The 23,586-nt window shown below is 38.7% G+C and overlaps 2 protein-coding genes across 2 annotated transcripts in view; one reads left to right on the plus strand and one right to left on the minus strand.

Moving 5' to 3' along the window:
- TRPC3 (transient receptor potential cation channel subfamily C member 3) overlaps positions 1-23,586 on the plus strand; it is a 288,551-nt gene that overhangs the window by 72,032 nt on the left and 192,933 nt on the right. The window lies entirely within an intron of this gene.
- Positions 13,082-23,349, minus strand: ADAD1 (adenosine deaminase domain containing 1). Its single transcript, XM_061353613.1, has 11 exons — positions 23,216-23,349; positions 22,827-23,021; positions 20,803-20,979; positions 20,246-20,407; positions 19,335-19,460; positions 18,209-18,332; positions 17,830-18,000; positions 15,948-16,174; positions 15,220-15,457; positions 14,485-14,617; positions 13,082-13,355 (listed from the first exon to the last, which is right to left on the minus strand). The coding sequence occupies exons 1-11, from the start codon at positions 23,283-23,285 to the stop codon at positions 13,242-13,244; spliced, it is 1,737 nt and encodes a 578-aa protein (XP_061209597.1). The 5' UTR covers positions 23,286-23,349; the 3' UTR covers positions 13,082-13,241.

The following is a 23,586-nucleotide window of genomic DNA, read 5'->3' on the forward strand; positions in this document are numbered from 1 at the left end:
ACATACATAGTTAACCAATGGTGACACCATTCAACAATGCTTTGATTTGATTTCCGCTCTTCAGAATACCTCCGTTTTGCTTTCCCCTTTCTTATGCAGACAGAAAAATACACAACATCTAGGTCTAGATCAGAAACAGCAAGAATGTAAAGGCCTTAGATTTCCAAAATCACTAAACTCACAGAACTGCCTCATTGGCAGCGTATTTCTATTGGTCTCTACAGTTCTTCATCTAAAGAAGTGCGAAACAAAACTAGTAGAGGTTAACACTTGTGTAATTTTGTGGGTGCATGTCCTGGGTTTAGCAGCAGCAGTCATTTTTCTCTTTCTTGGTAGCTGGTGCAGTGCTGTGTTTTGACTTTCAGCTGGGAACAAAGCTGATAAAAATGATGTTTTGGTTTGGCCAAGGACTTTGTGAGTCTCATGCTCTGCCAGGGAGGAGGGGAGGCCGGGAGGAAGCAGAGACAGGACACCTGACCCAAACTGACCAAAGAGGTATTCCATACCACAGCACGTCATGCCCAGGGGGGAACTGGGAGGTACCCGGAAGGAGAGGGGGTCGGCCGGGTCGGACTGGTGGTTCGGCGCGTGGTATTGTACTCCTTTCCTTTGCTATTTTCTCTTATCATTGTTGTCGTTGGTGGTAGCGGTGGTGATTCGTATTGTACATTAGTTGCTAGACTGTTCTTATCTCAGCCCGTGGGAGTTGCATTCCTTCGATTCTCCTCCCCACCCCTCTGGGAGCGGGGAAAGGGGGCGGCAGCCCCTGGGGAAGGGGGGGGGCGGACTAACGTGGGCCTCGATTGCTTCCAGCCTGGCACCACTCACTGGGAGTAAGTGCACAAGCTGTCTTGGTTGGGGTTAAACCACGACAGTGCATCAGGAACACCTTTAGCTTGTTTGGTGTACATTGAACTAAGGGGAAATCAGTAACTAAGTTTTGATCCTGGGAAAACTTAACTGTGGAGGCAAGTCTTAAAAAAATCCACTTAGATACAAAAGTTAAAAACAAATAAAAGGGACTAATCATCCTTGTAAATGTATGTTTGAACTACTGACAATAGATTATACCTAAACAAAAAGAAGTCATTTGAGTTCACCCAGAAATCTTCCAAAAATTCAAGTACTTGCTCTGTAAATACAGCACACCATCGTAACCTGCACTACATCCGGGCCTAATCCTTACCCTTCATTAGTCAATCCTACTTACTTTACATTAAGCTAACTTTCACAGTATTTAGTTTTCTCATTCAGACTTGAAATCATCCCAAATCCTACCATAAAACGAAAATGCTATGAAGTTCACAACCTTAATAAGTTTACTTTTTTAAAAGATTCTTAATTTCTACTACTGCTCTTCAGGTATAGCAAAGAAGCTGCTTTTCTTGTAATGACCTAACTGCATTATATTTATAAACATCTCCAATTAGATGCTTTTTCTGCCCCACACCACAGTCCTATCCAGCCCATATCCTCCTTGTCCTCAAGTCTCCAAAGACTTGTTCTGTAACATTCCCATGGACAGTAGTGATGCTGACCAGCCTCTGATTCCTCAGATCTTTCCCTCATCCTTCGTTTTTGTTCTTGCTTTTTACTAGTCAATGCAGATGATCCCCACCATCTTTGGTGACTTGCACTAAGAAAAAAGAATAATCAAACCACTCTGCTGCCAACAATAAACCTGTTGGCAAGTACAAACACTACACAATCGGTGGCTCTTGCTCGGTAAATTTCAGTTAGAGACAGTTCTTAATCTCTCAAGGAAGAAACAACATCATCACAAAGATTTAAGAGCCATTTCACGCACTGAAAAAAAATGGACTGAGTAGACATGTATGGCAAGACACCATTTCCCTGAAATGAAAATCCAAGCTGTACAGCAGGGCACAAGGTAGATTCATGAATGCCTAAATATGCAGAGGTGAGAGACCTATACTGTGAGATCTCAGTACACTGTTAGAGAGAATGTGCTTAGCGGATGCTAACTATGGTGACAGGAAACACAAAGGCTCCCATAAATCCATCATCCCATACCTTAACTAAATGCACACCCAAACAATTACAAGATTTTCAGGAGATGAACTCATGTGACAGACAATAAAGATTAATATTACTTCCCCTGCCCCAAGGACTTCATGATTTACTTTTTTTCTCTCTTTTTTAAAGGCTTTCCCTCTGAATGTTGCTTGTTTCAACAAAAAATTACTTCTAATACTTTTGTGAAGAGGCTCCCACTTGTCAACCATTTTCAGATAATTTTAGTTAACACTTTAAAAGCAAAAGCTTTTCTTAAAAAACAAAACAAAAAAACAACCAACCAACAAAAAAACTAAGAAACAAATAAACGAGCAAAACCAAAACCCCCACAAAACCCCCAAAACCAAAAACCACAATGATACCCTCAAAGGAGAAATCCACTTTAAGAATTACTCACACTGGGGACTTTTTAGCACTTTCTCCTGAAACAGTGGGTACTTGCCCTAATCAGGAACAACATTCAGCTAGTTAAAGCCACTATTCTAATCCAATATGGCAACTTCTTCCTTCCTCTTCTACCCCTTGCTCCATTTCTCCTTATCAAACAAGGCATTCAAAGAATACCTTTCCCACATCATCTTTTATCATTGCAGTGATGATACAACACACATTGGTGAATCAGCAGAATCCAAGCTGTAATCCCATCAGAAGAAAACAATGAAGAAAATAAATACTTTTTCCTGGTTGTTCTTGCTCAACAGAAAATACAGCAACCACCTATTCAATAGGTGAGAGGTTTTGAATTTTAGGATCACAGGGATTTGGGAAGCAAGTGGTCCATTTTAGAGGGTGTATTAAATTCACACAGTTTAGTGCTTTTTTTATCTTAAACTTTTAGTCTTTTGTTATTACCCTAGTATCTTCAATAAAATTAATTTTCAATTTCTTAAATGCAGGCAGGATCATGAAAGTCTGCTACCACTTAAGAGAAAGACTCAGAAAAGGCTGAAGAAAGAGGTGGCTAGCTCTTTTTAATAGCTTAAATTCAAACAGATTTAAGCCACTCAACCCTTTACTCAAATCTTGAGCTCATGTTTACACAAATCTGCCTAGTGAGCAGAGTAAGGAAAGGCTCATTTTCCACAGGTTACTGCTTAGAACCATGAGATCAGCAAACAGAAGATAACTGTTAAGAAAGAACAGTTAGGAAAACTGTTAACTGTTAAAGAGTTAAATCAAGAGACTGTGATCACGAATTGCTGGTTATCACCTTCATCAGACACAAGTTCTGTTGTGGTTCCTACAGCACTACTGAAAGTAATCTTTTAAAAGCAAGCTACTACAGTAGCAATCTGAAAAACAACTGCACTGAACTGAAGGGTAACAAACAAAACATTCACAGTGACTAGCTGAATACTAGTCTGTTCTGAGGATGAAGAAAGGAGGCAAGCACCTTGACAGCACCTTGATCCACCAAGATGCCTAATACCTCAATGAAACCAAAACTTCTCTCCAAAATTCACCAGTCATGAGGTATGCAGGAGGGGGGAAGGAAAAAAAAGTAATTCAAGCTTTCAGTTCAGAAAGACACAAAAAATACAATTCTGAACTGAGAGGAGTCAGAGTATATGTAAAAAAGTTTTCCAGACTTTGAAATAGTACAGGTCATATCTTCTAATTTTAGTTATTTTCTATCAGAGAAATAAGTCCTTATTAGGCACAAGTACTACAAAAACCTGAAAACAAAACAACAGCAAGTCACAAACGTTTTTCTCCCCTCTCAGATCCCCCATCCAAACCCACTGTTTGCCTTTTACATATGTGCTTTACTGCCAATTAATCTTCCATGAAAATGTAGGTGACACTCTTAAAGTGTCCTTCCATGACTTTCAGCTATCACACATTTTACAGTGTTTTTCCTATTATGTTGATTTAGTGTTAACAGTATTTTATTTAGAAAGAAAACGAGATATAAATCAGCTAACCTTTCAGAATTGTGCATTAAAACTAAAACCAGACCAAGAAACCCACAGTCTGGCACAGTCACTAGCACCTATTCCCAATACTTCTTAAAGGCAGGATTTTGGGGGTTCAGCACTGGCAGCACTGCTTTACTATGTATGATTCCAAGGCAACTTAAAGGAGTCATTTTATTTCCTGTTAATATGCAACTGACTCTGTGGTGAAGCTGTAAGGGCTTTCTAAATAACCGTACCTCTGAGTAACCCGTAAGTAATTCCTTGCTTGGTAATAAACATGAGTGCAGACTGTAATTACTAAAATCTGACCACCACCAAAAGTCCAATACCATACAGGGAGAAATACTATTGCATTTAAAGGTTACAGCACATTAGCATACTCTTGTCCACAAAAGCTATTCCTCTCTGATGTTATATGAGCCTTTAAGCATATACTCAACTGTTACATGACAGACAGCACTTAGATGAAAAATATTCAAGATGAAGATGTTTTGGACACAAATCTATTCAAACATACTGCAGGGAATTTTTGGGGAGCTTACACCACCATGTCAGCATACCAATGACACAAAGACTACTATACAACCCACCTACAGCCTTACTAGTACCATGGCCATGAACCTCTGTCCCTATAGATTCAGCTTCTTTTTACTACTTGTGATCAGATTTGGTCTGTCTTATACATAGACAGTGAAGACAGAATAGCCTTTGGAAACTCCTTAGCTAGCACAGTGAAGATGAAAATTTGTAAGCAGGACAAACTCCCAAAACTTAAGGTCTAATGAAGTTGAGTGTTAACATTGAGTTTGTGCTCAGTTAATGCTAACACCCAGTTGTGTTTCTGGGTTTATCAATATACTCCAAGCCATCTCCCCCTCACCTGGCACATCCAATAAAGATGGTCAAGACAAGATCTGTTGGTTTCTCCTGTTGGACAATAACGCCTGCAGCAAAGTCTTACAGGAAAATTAATCACTCAAACACCTGTGCACAATTTATTAAATACTGCATATCCAGCTATCCCATCCTCCCCTGAAATGCAAACCTCTTTTAGACTTTAAAAAGAGGTAACAGACAGTCTGATCTGATTCCAGTTGCACACAGACTACACTAAAACCATAGTTTTATATGCTCTGGCCTATAAGGGACTTCAGAGGAAAACATTCTCAGACAGAGATGCATGGGAGCTAGCTCCTCAGACAGTGTTAGTTCTTTAGCAGACCTATCTGCAAACTTGCTGAAAAATTTGACAGATGGCTCAGGCTTTTTTGTTTGGTTGTTGGTGTTTATTTTTTCTTTTTAGGGTTTTTTTTGTTTCTTTCTGGGTTTTTGGGGGGTTTGTGTTTTGTTGTTTTGTGTTGTTGTTTTTTTTTTTTTTAATTCTCCAATACTTACAAAAGAAAACAGTAGAACACTGGGAAAATAAAATAATGATCTAAAGAAGTGCTGGAGCTACCTCCAATTTGAACTGTTAAGAACTACTCCAGGAAGCTGACAGATTCAGAACCTCAAACCCAGTGCTTCCAAATGTAATTTCATAGAGCTAGCCCAGGAAAGACTGAAGAGTGCTGAAAACAGTAAGCACTAATTACAAACACAAATGTCTCCTGTGCTCACTACCAAAATATTTCTTAGTACTTGACACATCCAAAACACATTGACTTAAACTAAACAACTAAAAACCTTGAATAAAATGACCTAACTTTAAAAGAACCCTGGAGAAAAAGCTGACAACCCAATACTCTGCAGCTCACCTCTGCAGCTGTAACTCCTGTTTGAAATTAGTTACTATCACAAATAAATGAAAGAGACAAAAAGATAAACTGCCAGAAAAAGTTTCAAACTGCACAAATATTACATATTGCAAGCTATAGTAGCTCCTAGGGCTTCAGATTTACATATCAAATGTTTCTACTTCTTTCAAAACCAGGAAATGGAGACCAATTTCTCCAGGAGCTGGAATCACACTGCTAATTAACACCAACTAACAAAAAGAATTATAGTAATGGACTCTATTTAGCCCAAACAAAATCAGTCTAACCAACTTTGAATAGATCCACTCCCCCTCAGATTACACGATCAGAATATGTAAAGTAGGTTTCCACATGTAGATTTATATGCAATGGTGGGTGAAGTAGTTACCCACCTAGTCCTGCTCATCCTGAATGCTACCAAACTTCAAACCACAGTAGCACGTAAACCCAGAATTTATTCCACACAGCTTCAGCAGCTAAATCCACTGAGTAGAAGAACCAAGTTTCATATAAGATTAGAGACTCCTGGGCAGCAGAACGAGTATATGGCTCAGAACTACACTCAAAAAGAAAAAGATTATGAATTTTAAACACTTTACATCTCTTTCCAAAGATACCAGCCAAGAGAGCTCTCAACCAGAAAAGTAGTTCAGTGATATTATACAAGAGTTCAGTGTCAAATTACTGCTTACTCTCACCTTCAGTACTGTCACACAGACCACAACATGCAGTGGATTAGGTATCAGTAAGAAAATCTGTCACTATTTTAAAAAGCAGTGCATTTTCATTGTAAGCTGGAGAAAAGTGAAAGGTACACGCAAGGAAGAGCCAGCAGCACTAAGATATGCAGCAATAAAAAATGGTTTAACATCCCCAAGCAAAGAATTCTGCTGGAAGTTTGTTGTTGTTGTTTTTTTTTTTTTTTTGGAGGACAGGGTGAGTGTTCAAAAACCTTTTAAATTTGATGGTCTAAAGACTGACTTAGTCAGATAGTGTGCATGTAAGCTTACACTGTCTTCACAAAGGATGATAGGTAAAACCACCTTCAGACAGGAAGCCAACTTTCTTCCTGTTGTTTAATCAACAATCACTAAAATGAGAATGCTTCTTTCTTCTTCACTTAAATAATGCCACAGCATTTCTGAAAAGATAAATATATACAGATAGATGGACAAAATGGCTAAATTATGCGAATTTAGAACAGCATTTTATGTGGTAGTAGTATATTCTATGGCACTAAGGAGTGGGACAGCACAAGAGGGAAAAACTGTTTCATGCAGAAAGCACAAAGAGAGATTGCCCAAAGTGAGTGTGGGCTTCTCTTACAGCAGTGAATATAGGTAAAATCCCTCCTGCTTTATAAAAATTCCAAAGTGTCATCGGGGAGGAAAAACAAAAGTAATGATTCTTACCATACAGGTAGAACATATGAAAAAATGTGTAATAAAACCTCTTTTACATGACGCCCCCATCTTTTCCCCCCCCAAGAAAGAAGAGTATAAATACACTAAAGAGCTTAATGACAACTTGTCAGCTCTTATCATATACCACGACTCAAATACTAGCATATAGATAATCAGAACACTGACATTATGTGCAAAGTACTGATCTTGAGCTGTATTTCAGTTGCAATGCTTATGACTGCAGCTTATGGATCACCTCTATCAACAGGAAAAGTGCGCCTTCTGAGAGCTTTAATACGAGATTTAAAATTCCTGGAAAAAAGCAAGGATGTAAGTGGTTGACTTTCTTTTATTATAAGATCCTCTTCTATTTATCCTTTCTGTTTACCTTTTCCTATGCATGTTTCCAGAAAAATTAACTTTTTCTCCCCCTTCTCTACAGAAGATTCATCTTGACCTTTACACACCAAATGAGAAACAGGTGAGTTTAAATTTTCTGTTTTCAGAAGAATTTCTAAAGTATGGCTATTTTAAAACGATAGATTATTGAATTACACCAAACAAATTCACTTGGCAGAAAGGCAGACAAATTTGTAGAGTTTGAATTCAATGTAGGGAGCGCAGTTTCTTGAAGGCACTTCTGCTTTTGATTTGTCTTCTCAAACATGGTTCTGATATACATTACCTCATTGCTCTGAGCAATATGTAACACAAAATGAATCCCCCCTATACATCCTGCTTAATATTAATACATGGTTGATTTCACAGGAAAAAATGTTTTTTGAACTATTTAAACATTGTATTAACTTTACAGTAGGCTATAGCGCCCATGTTTTATCTAGAGTAGATGCGGAGCTACCAGTAGGCTCTGTTTAAGACACTGTAGGCCTTCTATGTCCCACCAGAGATCAAACTCAGATATACTCTAACTCATTCTCTTCAGGAACAAAACTTAAACAAACCATTCTAGATATATTAGCTACATATTCATGGTTTATGGTATTTAGTTAATACCCAAGACTTAGTTCCAGAAGAATACTATCATTATAGTTGTTTCTTTCCAAAAAATTGCACACCAGAGTGCAAACTGTGTTCTAAGTACAGCTTTACAACAGACTATTCGTCATGGATAGGCTGCTAATCTGTACTGCTTTCCTGTTTAATTTTGTGTGCAAGTAGACCAAGGAACAAGAGCATCACACTATTTAGTACTGGGAAGTACAAATCTTTACAGAAGTCAGCCATTAACTACTTTGAATCTTCAAAGAAGTTTCTAATGGAGAGGAATTCTCACTTCACAATTTTGTTTCAGTGAAGCTTTAAAACCAGATTCTGCAACTACTTCCTTATCTGAGCCATTTTTCTCATCACTGGCAACATCTAGATATTGCTATCTCAAGAGCTCCAGTGCTTAAATGCAAATCCATGAAGCTGATTAGTAACCTATTGTCACCAAGTGATGAAATAGCCTGTAAGAGTGATGTGTAAAGTTATTATATTCAAAAGCCAGATCGGATCCAGACATTAGATAAAATACCAAAGTGCATTAACCAAAGATGGCTCTAAAATGGCCACTACAAAACTGACAAGATACTTCCAACTATGAACCCTTTTGCCAAGACATGATTTCCACATGACAAACAAGACAAATTTGCTCATTTGGTCTATGAGCAAATACTATAGCTTCGTGTTCCCAAGAGATGTTCTCCGTGTCCTAGAAGATTGATTTTTTGAAAGCTACATTAACCTACTACAGAACTAAGGAAACATGTAACTTCTTAAAATAAAGGGCAACAAATGAACACTGCAGAAAACCAGCAGCTTAATTCCCGATACGACAATAAAAACAACAGGCAACTGAGATGTTTTTTTAAAGTGAATCAACTGTCCTCAGGACATATATATGTGTGTGTGTGTGTGTATACATATATATATATATGCAATTATTTTTTCTGTTTTAGGAGTGCAGCTGGCAAACTTTACAATGTTACCTGGCAGAAATGGGCACCTTGGAGAATGACATTGAAGATGAGGATGCTGATAATCTTCGAAATATCCAGAAGAATCTCCAGGGTCTTATGGTAGGTAACCTTTTTACCTAGTTAAAAAAAAACTTGCTTCTGCTACAGTATTTATCATAGAGAGTTTGTTTAGCTTATTGTATTCTTTCATTTACAAAAGTCTCCTTTATAAGCACCTGCTTCATTGTATTATCCCTTAAGACTTGCCTGCTGAAAAAAACCAATCCCTGGAAATATTAAGGATTCTTTTTTCTTAAAACAGACATTGATGTTTTATTGTTAAAACTAGCTGACAATAGAGCTATCACCAATCAACAAAAATATCTGCATTGCAGGATCTAATTCCCCAAGGAACTGGATGCAAGATCTGTGAAGCGAATGACAAGAAGAAGTTTCCTGCATTTCACCAAGATCTGAGCAACTTTCTGAGATCTATGCTAAAATAAGAAGATAACCATTTTTACTGCTACATTATTTATTTAAATACTAAATTATGACTAATTTATGTATTTTGCCTACAGCTTACTAGCTTGCTGCCCATTTTGGAACCACGCTATGTTCTCAGTCTGGGTGGTAAGACAGTCTAAGATCACATTCGATCCTTTCAGTAAGCCCTACGGGCTCAAAATGTACTTTGGAAAACTATCTTGTTCTCACTTCATCAATCAACTTGAGAGACAACTATTTATTAAAAAAAAAAAAAAAAAAACAAACAAAACCCCCCAAAAACAACCCCTCCCCAAAACCTCCAACCCCCCCAACTATTAAAAGTTCCTTGTAGATTATATTTAATAAATTTCAGTAATTTATAAAAATCATGTCTCAAGTCTTTGTTGTTAAATTATACTTTTTCACTGGCTACTTATTATTATTCTTTAAAAAAAAAAACACAAAACCACAATAAACATCCCCCCCCCCAAAGGGATTTACCAATATACAAGTGTACAGTACCAGACTCCAAACAAGGCATCTGTAAATAACTACTTTATAGCAACTGAAAAATAAACAAACAACCCCAAAACAGTTTCCACTAGCATGTAGAACAAGGTATTGAAGTAACAGAGCCAAGTTGGTTCCCCCAAAAAGAAACCCCAAAGCCCCCAACTTTTTTTTGTGAGCTGTTCTCTTTCGCTATGCATGCTTTCTGGTGTATTTTTTTGTAGGATACATACTTCTTGTTTACGTAGGTGAAACATGTAGTTCTCAAAAAACTTCAGAGACAGGGAAACAGTTCTAGAAACAACTGACACCAAATGGATGATTAATGCATAAATCCATGTGACCACATGCTGCTTTCAGTATTCACAAAAATATTTTTGTGGAAACCCAGAAGTATGTTTACTACAAATGAAGATGGAGTCAGTCATGTGACATTGTAAGTTTTATGCAGAAAGAAAAAACTAAGAGGACCATCTTCAGCAATCCAAACCCCACCAACTCAATACTAACAATACAAGGCCGTAACTGATCGAAGTAAGCTGACTACAATAGTTATCAGCCTATCTTTTAGTCTTTGATGTGTTTTGCTGGTGGGTGTGTTACGAAGTATTTCAGGTTGTAGTTAAAAACAGACTAACACTGGAAAACCCAGCACTTTTCCTGAATGCTGAAAAGAGAAAAATGGGCATTAATGATAGCTTTCTGCCAAAACTGGGAAAATACTTACAGCGCTGGTATCTGTTACTCTACACTTCTCTTCCCGCAGTGGAGAGTGCTCTGTCCCCACCCACAGACTCAGAAAAGCAAAATACTGTCAGTCACCCCACCACAAACAGAGCAGCTCCACCCTCTGCTCAAATCAGATGCCTTCCAAATGACAGCCTGAAGTAACAGTAGTACCTAAACACAGCGTAACACAGGTGGTGAGAAAACAGGCAAGAAATCTGTAAAAATTCTTTCAACCTTGTTAATCTTTGTAGAATGATGCTTATTACATTAACTCCTTCTTATCTGATGAATACTTAAAAGCAACATGCAAGAATGAAAAATGAATCTCCTTTAAACAAAGTAAGAAAATACTTAGACATAGCAAGCTCTGAGCCTATGAGATAAAGCTGGTAAAAATATAAATTCTACATACAGAAAATAAACTCTCCCTGTCCATCAGATTGACAATTATATGCAGGTTCATATACTTAAATAGCAGCTGCAGGATTGGCTCCTCCTGTATTTGCCCAAGCTTTAGAAGAAATCTTTAGAGAAAAAGGGTATTGTACTGAAAGCTTCTGAAAATGCATAGCAAGGTAAATTTTATTGTACATACCTTTTCCTAGAAGTCCTAAAAATCCTTACCAAAACCTCTAGCATTTCCTGAACTATCTTCTCCTGCTTGGGCCCACCGCTTTAATATCAAGTTGTGACATGTGCCATGCCATGACATGTGCCACACAACACACACAGTGTGTAGCCTCTATGGGACATGTACGTGACACTGTGAAACATGGCAAGATGTGTGACATGACATGTAGTATATATATGAGGTATGTGACACCTGAGTGACATGAGCAGTGTAATGTGACATCTGACACACAAAGTAATGTGACATATGCATGGGTACAGCAGGGTTGTCTATATAGAGAGAATGTGCACGTGCACACACCCCCATACCTGAAGGTGTATTTATACTTTCACCAGTAGATCTCCATGCTTCTCGAGCAGAGAGGGGAGAGGCTAAGCTCTCAAGCGTTGTTGCTGTTCATATTCACACGCCTGGCTTCAGTCTGCGCAATGAGCCACATTTCTATGTATGTACGTATGTCTACATGCTCTGCATGCATGTACCTGTCAGTAATACATCTTCAGCCTCATTACAGGAACCGCAGCACTCTTGTTTCTCTCAAGCTTGCAGAATCACGCATTTCAGAATTACTGAAGTAGCTGAGGAAAAACCTGTCTAGAATATCTATGGGCTTACATTTATGAGCTTAGCGTGTTCTGCACATGCTGTTACTTTTCAAAGAACAACCCACACACAAGCACTGGATCCATACATCAACTCACACTTCAAGGATACAGCTATTATGCCCAGCACAACATACCGTTTTCACAACAGAACCTCTCTCCACCTAAGAAGGAACCCAAGTTTCATAGATGTTGTGACTGGCTGTTCAATTAATAAAATGGCTGAAGTATACAAAAAAAGGACAATTACTTGTACATATTTCAGGCTTCTAGCTTAACTCCAGAAAACACCTTGGTGATGATGTCTCAGCAAAAGTCCAAGGCCACACAGAAAAATGCTCCGGAAGCACACAAAGCACTAATATGTGTGGCATGTTGCACGTATGTTACATGGTACATCAGATTTAACAGGTATGTCACTCATTACATGTACACATATAGCTAACATATTGTCAAGGAAATTTATTGAAGATTTAATATCCCTGGAAAAAAGGCAATCCTATGCTCCAGCCATACTCCAGCATTTTTACACATGAAACATTACAGGGAGCAAATACTATGTGGCACATGTACCACAGAACAACAAAAACAACACCATGCACCACCAAGTTAAAAGACAGCAACAGAAAACAAAATAGCAATAGCAAAAAAACATCAAGGACCAATCAGTAAAAACTCAGTGAGTTTCAACAACTTGCAAAGCAACATAAGAGCATCTCCACTAAAGACTCCACATACCAGTTAGAAAAATCAGATTAAAACAACAACAACAAAAATTACTGTACACCGTACCAGGATGTTTTTATTTTAGAAACCTCTTAGAATAAGAAGCTGAAACATGACTACAACACTATACTACTACTGATGTATGAAAACACTATGTAACTTAACAGCTGCTCACACTTGCATGATATGAAAATGGCAGGGAAAAAAGAAATCAATATGCAGCAATCCTGAAACTAACAGGAAAAAAAAAATCATGTTAGTAACTCCACAGGATTGGGGGGGGGGGAGGGGGGGGGGGAAGGTGAGCAGAAAGGGGGGCAAACCAAATCTGCTTTGCAAAGCTGTTAGATACTCCTACCTGTAAAACAGCTTTTGGAAGTGACTAAAGAGTTACAGATGGTTTAATAACAGTATTTAAATTGACAAGAAGCAGCTCTGCAACATTTTTCTTGCTGCAATTACAAACTCTGCAATTAAATATCAGTCACTGAACTGTTCAATATGTGGAGACTTCACAATCCAGGATCCGTAATCATGTTGCTCTAAGTAGCTTCGCAGCAAGGTTTTTGCATCTTGGTACAACTCAGATTTAGTCTAAAATAAAAAAAAAATTATTAAATAAGAAAGAAGACACTGGAAGAACGATGGTTACAAAGATCTGTGCTCTTTACGATCAGCATACAATGTGCAGAAGCACAAACCTTGAGGAAGAGAACACCTACAAATCTTGTAATTCCCTCAGTTCTGGCAGTCAGGGAAAGCGTTACAGACTCTAAAAACACACTCTTTTTATATGTTTGGCCATTTACTGGGAAAACTGTGTTCTGTTAAACACAATTTTCTCAGTATCTTGTTAGTTCCAGTAATATCTTTACACAGAAGGTAAACATTCACTCTCATTCAATGCAGATCTAAACAGATGAACAGTCAATTAGCAAGGCATCCTATTCTAAAGTTTCTGAATCATCAAAAAAAAAATAAAAATCATGTCTTCAGTGTTCTGATGGGTAAAAAAAAATAATAATTAAAAAAAGGGATAGGTATTTTATAAAAGCCTACGTTTCACATAAAAATTCTGGAAATAAAATGCAGCTCTTGAACCAAGGAGAGGAAAAACCTTCAAGAGTACAGAGAACTAAAATGAGCTTACGTATTTCTAACTAGGGACAGAAGCGAGTGAATTTACAGCAATCAAGAATCACAGTAGCTGCTTTCAGTAATTTCTCCCTGGTTTTATACCACAAAGAAAAGCCTGGGACTTAATGATACCTTCTGATGAACCAATTGCTACATTCATACTCTTTCAAGATGTAAGAATCCTCCCATAAGACTACCATGGTAGAAAAAATATCTAGGTACACATTAAATAAATAGAGCGTAAGACTGAAAATAAACTAACAAATGAAAAAAACCCAAAGCTTTTAAATATGAAACCATTTTATGTGGGGAAAACGGCCAGCAACCTCCACATGCTGAGACAAAACACGGCAGATTTTCGTAGAGAATGTTTCAATACTAATTCTTGAAAAAAGCAGATTAATTTTACTTTAGATCAGCAACTGGAGACATTCTCAGGCAAAGATTAGAGGAAATTAAGGGGATCCAGCTGTTCAAGTGAAGTCTCCAGTGAAACAAGAAGTTGCCCTTGGCTACAAAATGAGCTTTGAGAATAGCCATTGAAAAACTACATACAAAAATTTTCCCCAACCCTGTATCACCTTACCTTAGCTTCATGGTACGTTGCAACTTGAAGCAAATCATCCCGTTTTGCTTCCTTAGCAAGCAATCTAAAACGACTAAACATTGCTGCCTTGCAAAGGCGACTTGCCATGTAAGGGCCACTTTTGAAGGGTGAACTACAGTGAAAACGGAAGAAAAAAACCAACCAAAAACCAACAACCAACACAAACAAACAAAAATGAAAACAACAACAACAACAAAACAAACAAAAAACGCCACCAAACCAAACAAAAAATTCAGTAACAAATACATCACGGCTATGTTGCTCTAATCATTACAGGATTTTTTTCCCCTCTGATGCTTTGTGAACACAATCATATGGTTCTACTTCCACTTTCAGTGAACAAAGATAATGCAAATCAGAAGCTGTAAGAATTTAAACAAGCCAACAAAATATATTTTTACTACAATTTATCTGAAGTAGGATGCCAACTGGTTTTATGTACTGTGAAAACTAAAACATTCACTACCACAGACAATGGAATAAAGATACCTCAATTCAAAAAACTTTTTCATTTCATATCCTGGTATCTCACTGTAAAGATCTCTAGACGGTTTATAATCATAGGATACATTCATCTAACACAGGAGAGAACCTCTCTCATTTGGGTAATACTGAGGCCTCCATGCATAGCTTAGAAAAATAAATACGCCAATGAACTGGCACAAAACAATAAGGCTAACCATTACTTTCAACATAACAAAGAAAAACTCTAACCTTTCAGTGGTTTTTCCATGTAACCCATCCACAATCTCCAGTGATGTATCTGGCAATGACCAGTTCAAGCTAAGAGATGTTTGTTTAAAGTATGTTTGAACTGGGTGTGCAGCATTCACCAAGTAAATATGAGATCTGTTGACCAGGTAAGGCATGGGAAGCTTTAACGTAAGAGCATCATCAACACGCTGTCGTATAGCTAATTTTAGTCCTCTTATACCTTCGCAATTTCCATTTCCTATTAAGCAAAATAAGGTCAGTCATGAAAGTGCATCAAATAAACAACCCAAGTATGCAGGTATTTGGTTGGTTTGGGTTTTTTTTGTGTGTGTGTGCGCGTTTTGTTTACATTGTATTAATTCCTCTACATAAAAATAATCTTTGGAAAAATCAGTTCCAATATTCTGTTTGTAGAACACTGTCACCTTAAAGTCACCATATCTGGCTGAACAGTTAACATTTTCACACATGGTATCTTCTTAATATCTAAAATATGATTTGATATAAAACAGAGGGCAAGCCAGCAAACTAAAACAAACCCACAATGACACAAGACTGAGCCTGACTTTTACAATTAGGGCATTTCAAAGATGAGTTAAAAAACCCCACACACACTTAGTATCTTTTCAGAAAAGTACTGTAATTCTTGAAAGAACCATCTTGGTTTAGTTCATGTTTAATAAAATGTAACCAAACTGGAACATGAAACATACAAAAAGTCCACTTACCAACAAGAATACTGTGGATATATACTGGTTCAATGAAGTGACTCAGCAATGCTCCCTGAACACCAACCACCTCCCATTTTGTTAATTTGTCACTAGCTGACATACTGCGTGTTGTGACAGTTTCAGGTGGCCAATAAACAGTTAGGTATGTCTTGCCTCCTACAGCAACATGGAGACCCAGTTCTTCACTAGCTTCATAAGCAGACATAGAATGTGGGTTGAGATGTCTACAGTAACACAAAAAATGAATTTCGGTGAGAAAATATTAGGAAATTATTGTAAAGTGGTATCTAATACTGTTTCTCAAAACAATTATCACTAGATCTGGGCTTTACATTATGGTCAGTATTTGTAAATATTAGAAAAGACATTCAGTTGCTCAAACGACTAGAATACTGAAATCAGTACTTAATGAATAGTGATTCAATCTAATCTTGGGCATCAGTTGTGCAAACATTAAAAATGATGAGCACAAACAGCTAAAAAGCTATTGCTTTGTGTCTACTTAAACAAAAATTATGACAGAAGTTACTTGGAGACTGCTTATGTTAGGAAAAAGCAGCCATAAAGTTGTTAATCTCCTTTAAAACGTAACTTAAACTGCAAATCCTCAAAGTAAACCCAGGACAATTTTAAAGAAGGAGATACAACACACCAGGGAGATAAAGCAATGGTTGTTAACAAGCCTAACAGTCTTTCCCCTTAAATAAAAGCAGATAAAAAGTCAAAGCCTGAGGTTTTGTGCAAACTTTATCCAATTCTATCATAACTTATAATGTCATGATCAAAGGTGCTTTTGATTTATTACATTATTACAAGGCAACCATTTAATTTTGGCTTAAGTAACACAGTACCACATCTTCCTTCTAAGAACTATCTTTAAATAACTGTACATGAGCTAATGTGCTGTACTAGAATAAAATACTCCCCAGAGTTTGTCTCAAGAGCACAGGTCAGAACAGAAAGAAGAGGAAAAAGTGCTGCATCTGCAATCTGTCAACTACTAGAGTAGCTTACAAACTGCACCTATTCTCTCAAGCACTTCCCTTGCAATAGCAGGCTACGACACTGAAAGTAATCAAAAACCTTCTCAATGCTGATTCCCAGTTAGCACAACTTGCAACAAACTGGCTGCTACTTCCAGTTCACAAGTCTGCCTTTCTAATGCTCCCAGAGACAGTATGAAAGCAGCTATATAAGATACACAGCTGTATAAAGTATATATATTAAAAAAGCTATGACTGTATGACTTTCAGGGACATTATTCCACAGTACCTTTATAAGGGACACAAAGTAACACTTGTAATAATCAGGTAAACCAGTAAGTGCTGCTGTAAATGTCAAAACTATTAAAAAAAATATATACTTTCATAAATCTAACTATATCTAGAAGTGTAGAGCATAGAAGCATATTTATCCCCTCAACTTTCATTACCTTTTTTCCATGCAGCAGAGCAGGAGCCTACTGTTTCAGTTCAAGGCTTTTTACAATCTAGTCCTCTGGTGGAAAGGATGACATTAAAAGTCACCAACTCCACTGGCTCAGTGGCTACATTAATGATTTATTAGTATTTTAATAGTATCTTGGGAAGGAGTTAACATGTCTAAACAGTATCTGTAATAAAAAAGCATCGTCCTCAAGCAAACACCCATGTAGAAGTTTGTGTGCTGTCACACTGAGTTGCATCTCAGACGCTTATCACTACCACCCTGTACATTAATGCTTCCAAATCATTAGCACGGGGGATGGAGGAACCGAAACAACACCACAACAGAATAGTCCTCCCTGATCTTAGAAATAGGTAACCATACATATTTTCCACACTCACAATGTAAACAAATTAATCTTCCAATACATCTCTGAAAATATCAAGGTACTTACAGGTGTGATTTTAACTGAGCAGTTCCTTTTGGAAGCTGATTCATATAGAGAATGACAGATGTATTTTGCTTGAGGCTAAGCAGCTTTGAGCCTGGTACTGTGCAAAATATGGATTCCTTTCTCCTCACTGGATTTTCATTATAGAACAGCAGAAGATGTCTATAAAAGTATCTAAAAGAAAGAGTTAAGTAACAAAAGAAACTGTTGAGTAGCAGTAAATCTGGAAAACACTATTTTGCTTACAAATGCCCAGACATTCACATTTAATACATGGGGATTTGAAAATAATCCAGAACACACTTATTATAAAAAGAGAGTGCATATACATATTTACATTCACAAAAGTAAAACTGGTAGCAATTCATACAAACATTCTCACCTTAGCAGGGAGCGTCTTGCAGTAACAATGGCATGGCTGTCATGCAGCACTCTTCCACCAGGCTGAAGGCCTTGACTGTAATTACATTCTCCTGTTGCTAGAGCTACAACTTCATGGTGCCCACCTAGAAAGAAAACATGCATTTATATGCTATTGTGGTCGTTTAACCTTGTCTGGCTATCAGATGCCCACCAAGCTACTCTCTCACACCCTCTGACCCCCAGCAGGTTGGACTCCACCTTACAGGTCTTTTCCAACCAAAAGGATTCCGATTCTATGAAAAACTAAAATGAAGATGCTCGTAGGTCAAAATACAAACAGGGGGTTTGGTTGCCATTTACCATCATGTGCAAAACAGACCACTTTTATTGCCAATTAGAGTAGGATAGCAAGGAAAAAAAAAAAAAAAACAATAAACCACCCAAAAACTAAAATCACCTTCCCCCTATTCCCCCTTCCTCCCAGGCTCAACTTCACTCCTGACTCTTCTACCTCCCCTCCTTCCCACCCCAGTGGTACAATGGTATAGGGAAGCATCAGCTCCTAACACTTTGCTTCTGTTGATCCCTCCACCCCACACTCCTTCCTTAATCTAGCACACAGTCCCTCCCACAGGATACAACCCTTCACTAATCACTCCAGCCTGGGTCCTTCGCGCCACCTGCCGTTCTTCAGGAACTGGTCCAATGTGGGTCCTTTCCAAGGAGTGCAGTCCTCAGGTACACACTGCTCCATTGCAGGAGCCCCCATGGAGTCACAGGTCCTGCTAGAAAACCTGCTCCAGTGTAGGCTACTCTCCATGGACCACAGCTCCTGCTAGAAGCCTGCTTCTGTGTCCCCACAGACTGCAGCTTCCTTCAAGGCATATCCACCTGCCCTGGCCTGTACTGGTCCATACAACCCTACTCCTCTTTGAGACAGCACCAGAAAATGTTTATGTAGGTCTTGAATATTTGCATGGCTGTAGCAGGTGCACACGTGACAGAGCCATCCAAGTAGAGCATGTCAAAGAAGGGAATCTACCCTTCACCTCCATTTACCACATGAGAAATGTGTGCCTCAAGGCTCTCTGGGAACACAAACAGCCTAGGTTTTCCACTGCTCAATACTCACAAAACAGACTTGCCTTTTACAATGATGAATGCAGCTAGTGAACTGCCACAATTTTGGTACTCAGGATGTTTGGCAGTCAGACCGTTAAATACTCCTTCAACTATTCGTGAAAGTTGTTCATATATAAGTGGTCCTCTTTCTAAATAGAACAATAAAAAACGGCAAGACACAGATTTGTGGGAAGGAGGAAAGGGAGGAGAAACATACATGATCAACCACTTGTCAAATTATAAATGTAACCACATCCTAAAAGCACTACTATCAAAATACACTTTTGGTACTCTAAAGATCATCAGGATGGACATAAGTAAATAAGGGACAAGAATACCTAAACACTTATGTTTTTACTATTTGTTATAATAAATCAGGAGTACAGGGAGGATCTAAGAATTTAGCAAAATTTCAAACTGGGACGGACATTCCAAATTCCAAAACACGGATCTCGCACTATTTCCAGCAAATTAGAGTTTCTAATCCTCTTAAGAACTTTCTGATTTTGAAGTACTTGTAAGCGTATTTAGGCAACAACCTATACAAGGTACCTATAAGGTAAATGTTATTCACTTATAAAACTGAATTCTTTTGATAGTAGTTACTCAGTGTGAAAGCCTTTTCATCATAAAAATGCCAAACCGATTAAGATCAACTGCATACTGTTGTGTCCTACTTAAACAGCAAATCAACTGCAGCAGCAACAAATCTGTTCTTTCAGTACTCTCCACTCTGCAATACAAACTGATGGAATTCCCAACACACAAAAGACAAAGTTAAGTACCATTATGACAAATAGCTCTGCCCAAAGGATTCAAGAATGTTGGCAGAAGCCCTGAAACAAAAGCATTTAATTAAACTACAGAGATTTTGCATAGAAAACATTTAAGACAAGCTTTTCAAGTTCTAACGAGGAGTTGCTAGAACATTTACCTGACTTTTCAAAAACCTTTGCCCTGGTAGAGTTAAGTAGCTCATCAAGAGCCAGTTTAGCTGCATTTAGTTTAGCTTCCTTCTTGGTATTTCCCAGGCCGGTCTTGTAGCAAACACGATCTGCCACAGCACAAAAGGCAAAATAAGGCCTGATGATACCGCCTTTAAAGGAGAAAGAGACACAATTGGTGAAATGATTTTATGGTACTTTTATTCATAGATTTATGAGCCTGCAATTGAAAAAAAACAATTTTAGCAAAATACAGCTCAAACCTTTCATCTCCACAGGAATTTCAGATTTCACTTTATGCATTTTCACAAAGCTCTGTAGCAGTCATAATTTCATACAACTCATCTGATCAAATTCTATAGTAATTAATGATGAGACACAGCTCTAGACAATGAAAGGGCCTCTAATAAGCAACATATGTGGAGGGTAGTGCAATCAACAGTAAAAAATTCATGTGCCTTAGTGCCATTAATACTAACTGCAGAAAATTAGATAACCTCAAGGTTAAGCAAGTATTACTTTATTTAAGAACAGAAGGAGTAATTACCTGCCACACCAGTTTCTTTCAATTCAAGTTGTACATTGTGCATACGTGCAAACTCATGCAAGGCAGATACTGGGTGCATTGTTCCCTGTTCATATTTTGCAATAAACTGCTCTAGGTCTTTCTTTTCAGGAAGTGCTGGTGATGGGCATGCATGGGCTGCTTTCAGAAGGAAAGGGTCTGAAATAAAATTAAGAAAAGAAGTGAAAAAACTGACAGTTAAATCTGTTTACCATCAATGCTTTACAGATTTTTAGAAAATAAAAAAGCAAAAACATTTGCTCTACAGCAACACTCTTTTGCACTGAATCCTCCATTAACAATACTAGCAATTCTGAAACGGTGTGTAACTACTCTTTTATCAAACCCTTTACTTTAAGTACTAAATCCACTAACCTCTCAATATAGACAGATTATCACATCTAAATACAACACTTATTCCCCCTCCCTTGCAAACCTCTGATTAAATGAAAGTTGCTCATGGCAGATTGAGAACAACAGAACCTGTGGTTTTTCACTGAGAACTATGAAGCAGTAAGACACGATGAAAGTTTTAGCAACCACACACAGAACTCGAAAAGCAGGTAACTCATTCAAAGAAAAAGAAACCCATCCACAAAGAGCTGCTGAACAGCGTCTGCAGCTCTGCTGAAGTGGCCAGGACAAAACATGCAGACAGTTACATTGCGGACACACCCTGGTCCTGCAGGTCCCCCCATGACCACAAGTAACCACACCTGAATCCAGGACAGTGGTTGGGTATTTCATCTGTGCCAGCAGAAAGCCCTTACGGACTTCAGAGAGCAATGTGAAGTTAGCCAAGTCACAGAAACACATAATGAATCATAGACTAGTTTGGGTTGGAAAGGACCTTAAACTTCATTCAGTTCCAACCCCTGCCATGGGCAGGGACACCTTCTACTACACCAGGTTGCTCCAAGCCCCATCCAACCTGGCCTTGAGCACTGCCAGGGATGGGGCAGCCACAGCTTCTCTGAGCCAACTTGTGCCAGCACCTCACCACTCTCCTAGTGAAGAGTTTTCTCCTAACAGCTAATATAAATCACCCTTCTGTCAGCCTAAAGCCATTCCCCCTTGTCCTGTCACTAACTGTCCTTGCAAAAAGTGCCTCTCCATATTTCTTGTAGACCCACTCTAGGTACTGGAAAACTGTTATAAGGTTTCCCCTGCGCCTCCACTTCTCCAGGCTGAATGAGGCATTGGACGCTTCTTTAAATTCTGAGTAATCCCAGTGGAACCCCACACTTGTGGGTTTCATTTGAAAGGCAAACTCTTCCCAAGAGCACAGCATATTTGGGCAGCTGCCTTCGACTTGGAGGCCTATCGAATAACTGATTAACATCTGCAGCACCTACCTGTGTGAAAAATCAGTGTTAAAGCTTAAATATATATATATATATAAATAAACAAACCCAAGGTTTTTTTCCACATATCAACTCTAGGAGAAATGGAATCTTCATGGTTCCTATATACTGAGACATAACTATCTCCCACCTGAGAAGAACTAAAATAAATTGTTGTCTCTAAAACTCATAAATAGATGCCTTTACCTCAATGCAACTATTTGAAAAGACAAAATTCAAAATACATCTTGTGAGATCTAGAACCGCAGTTAAAACTTTCTGCAACAGTCTCCAAGAAAATAAACGCAGCAGTACTTATCCTGTATTTTGGCACCTCTACAGCACCTTTAACGTATAAATTGGAATTTGTAATTATGAAACGCTGCAGGCTATATAGCCCACCCTACAACTAATCTCTAACACACTTCCAGTATGAAAGAAAGACACAGGAAGGAGAGAGCAATGTCAAGCAGGTGCTTAAGAAATCGCTTAAGAAAGAACAGTGACAAGAAAAAGCTGCAGAGTTGCAACTGTTCAAGAAAATCAAATAAGTTATTTTCACACACATTAACGGTGTATTTGGTCCTTTCCAACCCTAACTATTCTATGACTCTATGATTCTATTTTAACAGCTAATCATAGCGCATAAACTGAAAACTATACCTGGATTTTGTGTCACCTCTAGTGTACCGTGCCTCTCAGAAGGTGGAAGTTTGGGCCTTGCAGTTCCTGCCTGAGAAAGATTCATTAAAGGTGGCTGCCTAGGAGCCCAAGCTGGCACCGTCTTTTGTGCAGTGTCAAAGGTGGCAAATTCAGCACTCTGAAAACATCCGTCGCTGCTATTCATCCTTGGACAACCTAAGTTCAACAGTGAAGTTATGAGGCGTTAAGGATACACTTGCAAGCTCCAGTTTCCTCAGTTAAGCTACTACACAAGAGCAGCTTGCGCTCTCCTTCCCCACAGACTGGGAGTACAGAGACCCTGTACCTTTGTAATCTCTCCCTTTTGCCAGCTGGCGCCGCAAGATTCAAGGCCGTCTCTAGTTAACAACTTCCCCTCGCACTTCGTGAGGCTCTGCACCTCACCCCGCAGCCGGCTCTCAATGGGGCGAGGCAAAACATAAAGCGACAAAGCCGATCCCTCTCAAGCTTCCACGACAAATGGGCACTGCAGGTGAAGGCTCTGGAACTCGCTCCCCCTGCCCTTTGCTGTGAGAAACCCCCTCACCTGCGGCACATCCGCTCTCGCTCGCACCCTCCCCAGCACGTAATGCACACCTGAAGCGAATGGAGGGACGAGGCGAGGGGGCTACATGCCCATTCCCCACGGGCGGAAAAGGAAACCGCAGAAATACCGCCCGCCCCCGTCAGGGGATGGGCTCCGCCGGCCGAGGAGGTACCCCACCAACCAGCACCACCCAAA

This window comes from Neopsephotus bourkii, unplaced genomic scaffold (assembly GCF_033783945.1).
Source record: "Neopsephotus bourkii isolate Nb327-2 ecotype Australia unplaced genomic scaffold, CSIRO-AGI_Nbou_v1 NB_690, whole genome shotgun sequence".
NCBI classification, from domain to species: Eukaryota; Metazoa; Chordata; class Aves; order Psittaciformes; family Psittacidae; genus Neopsephotus; species Neopsephotus bourkii.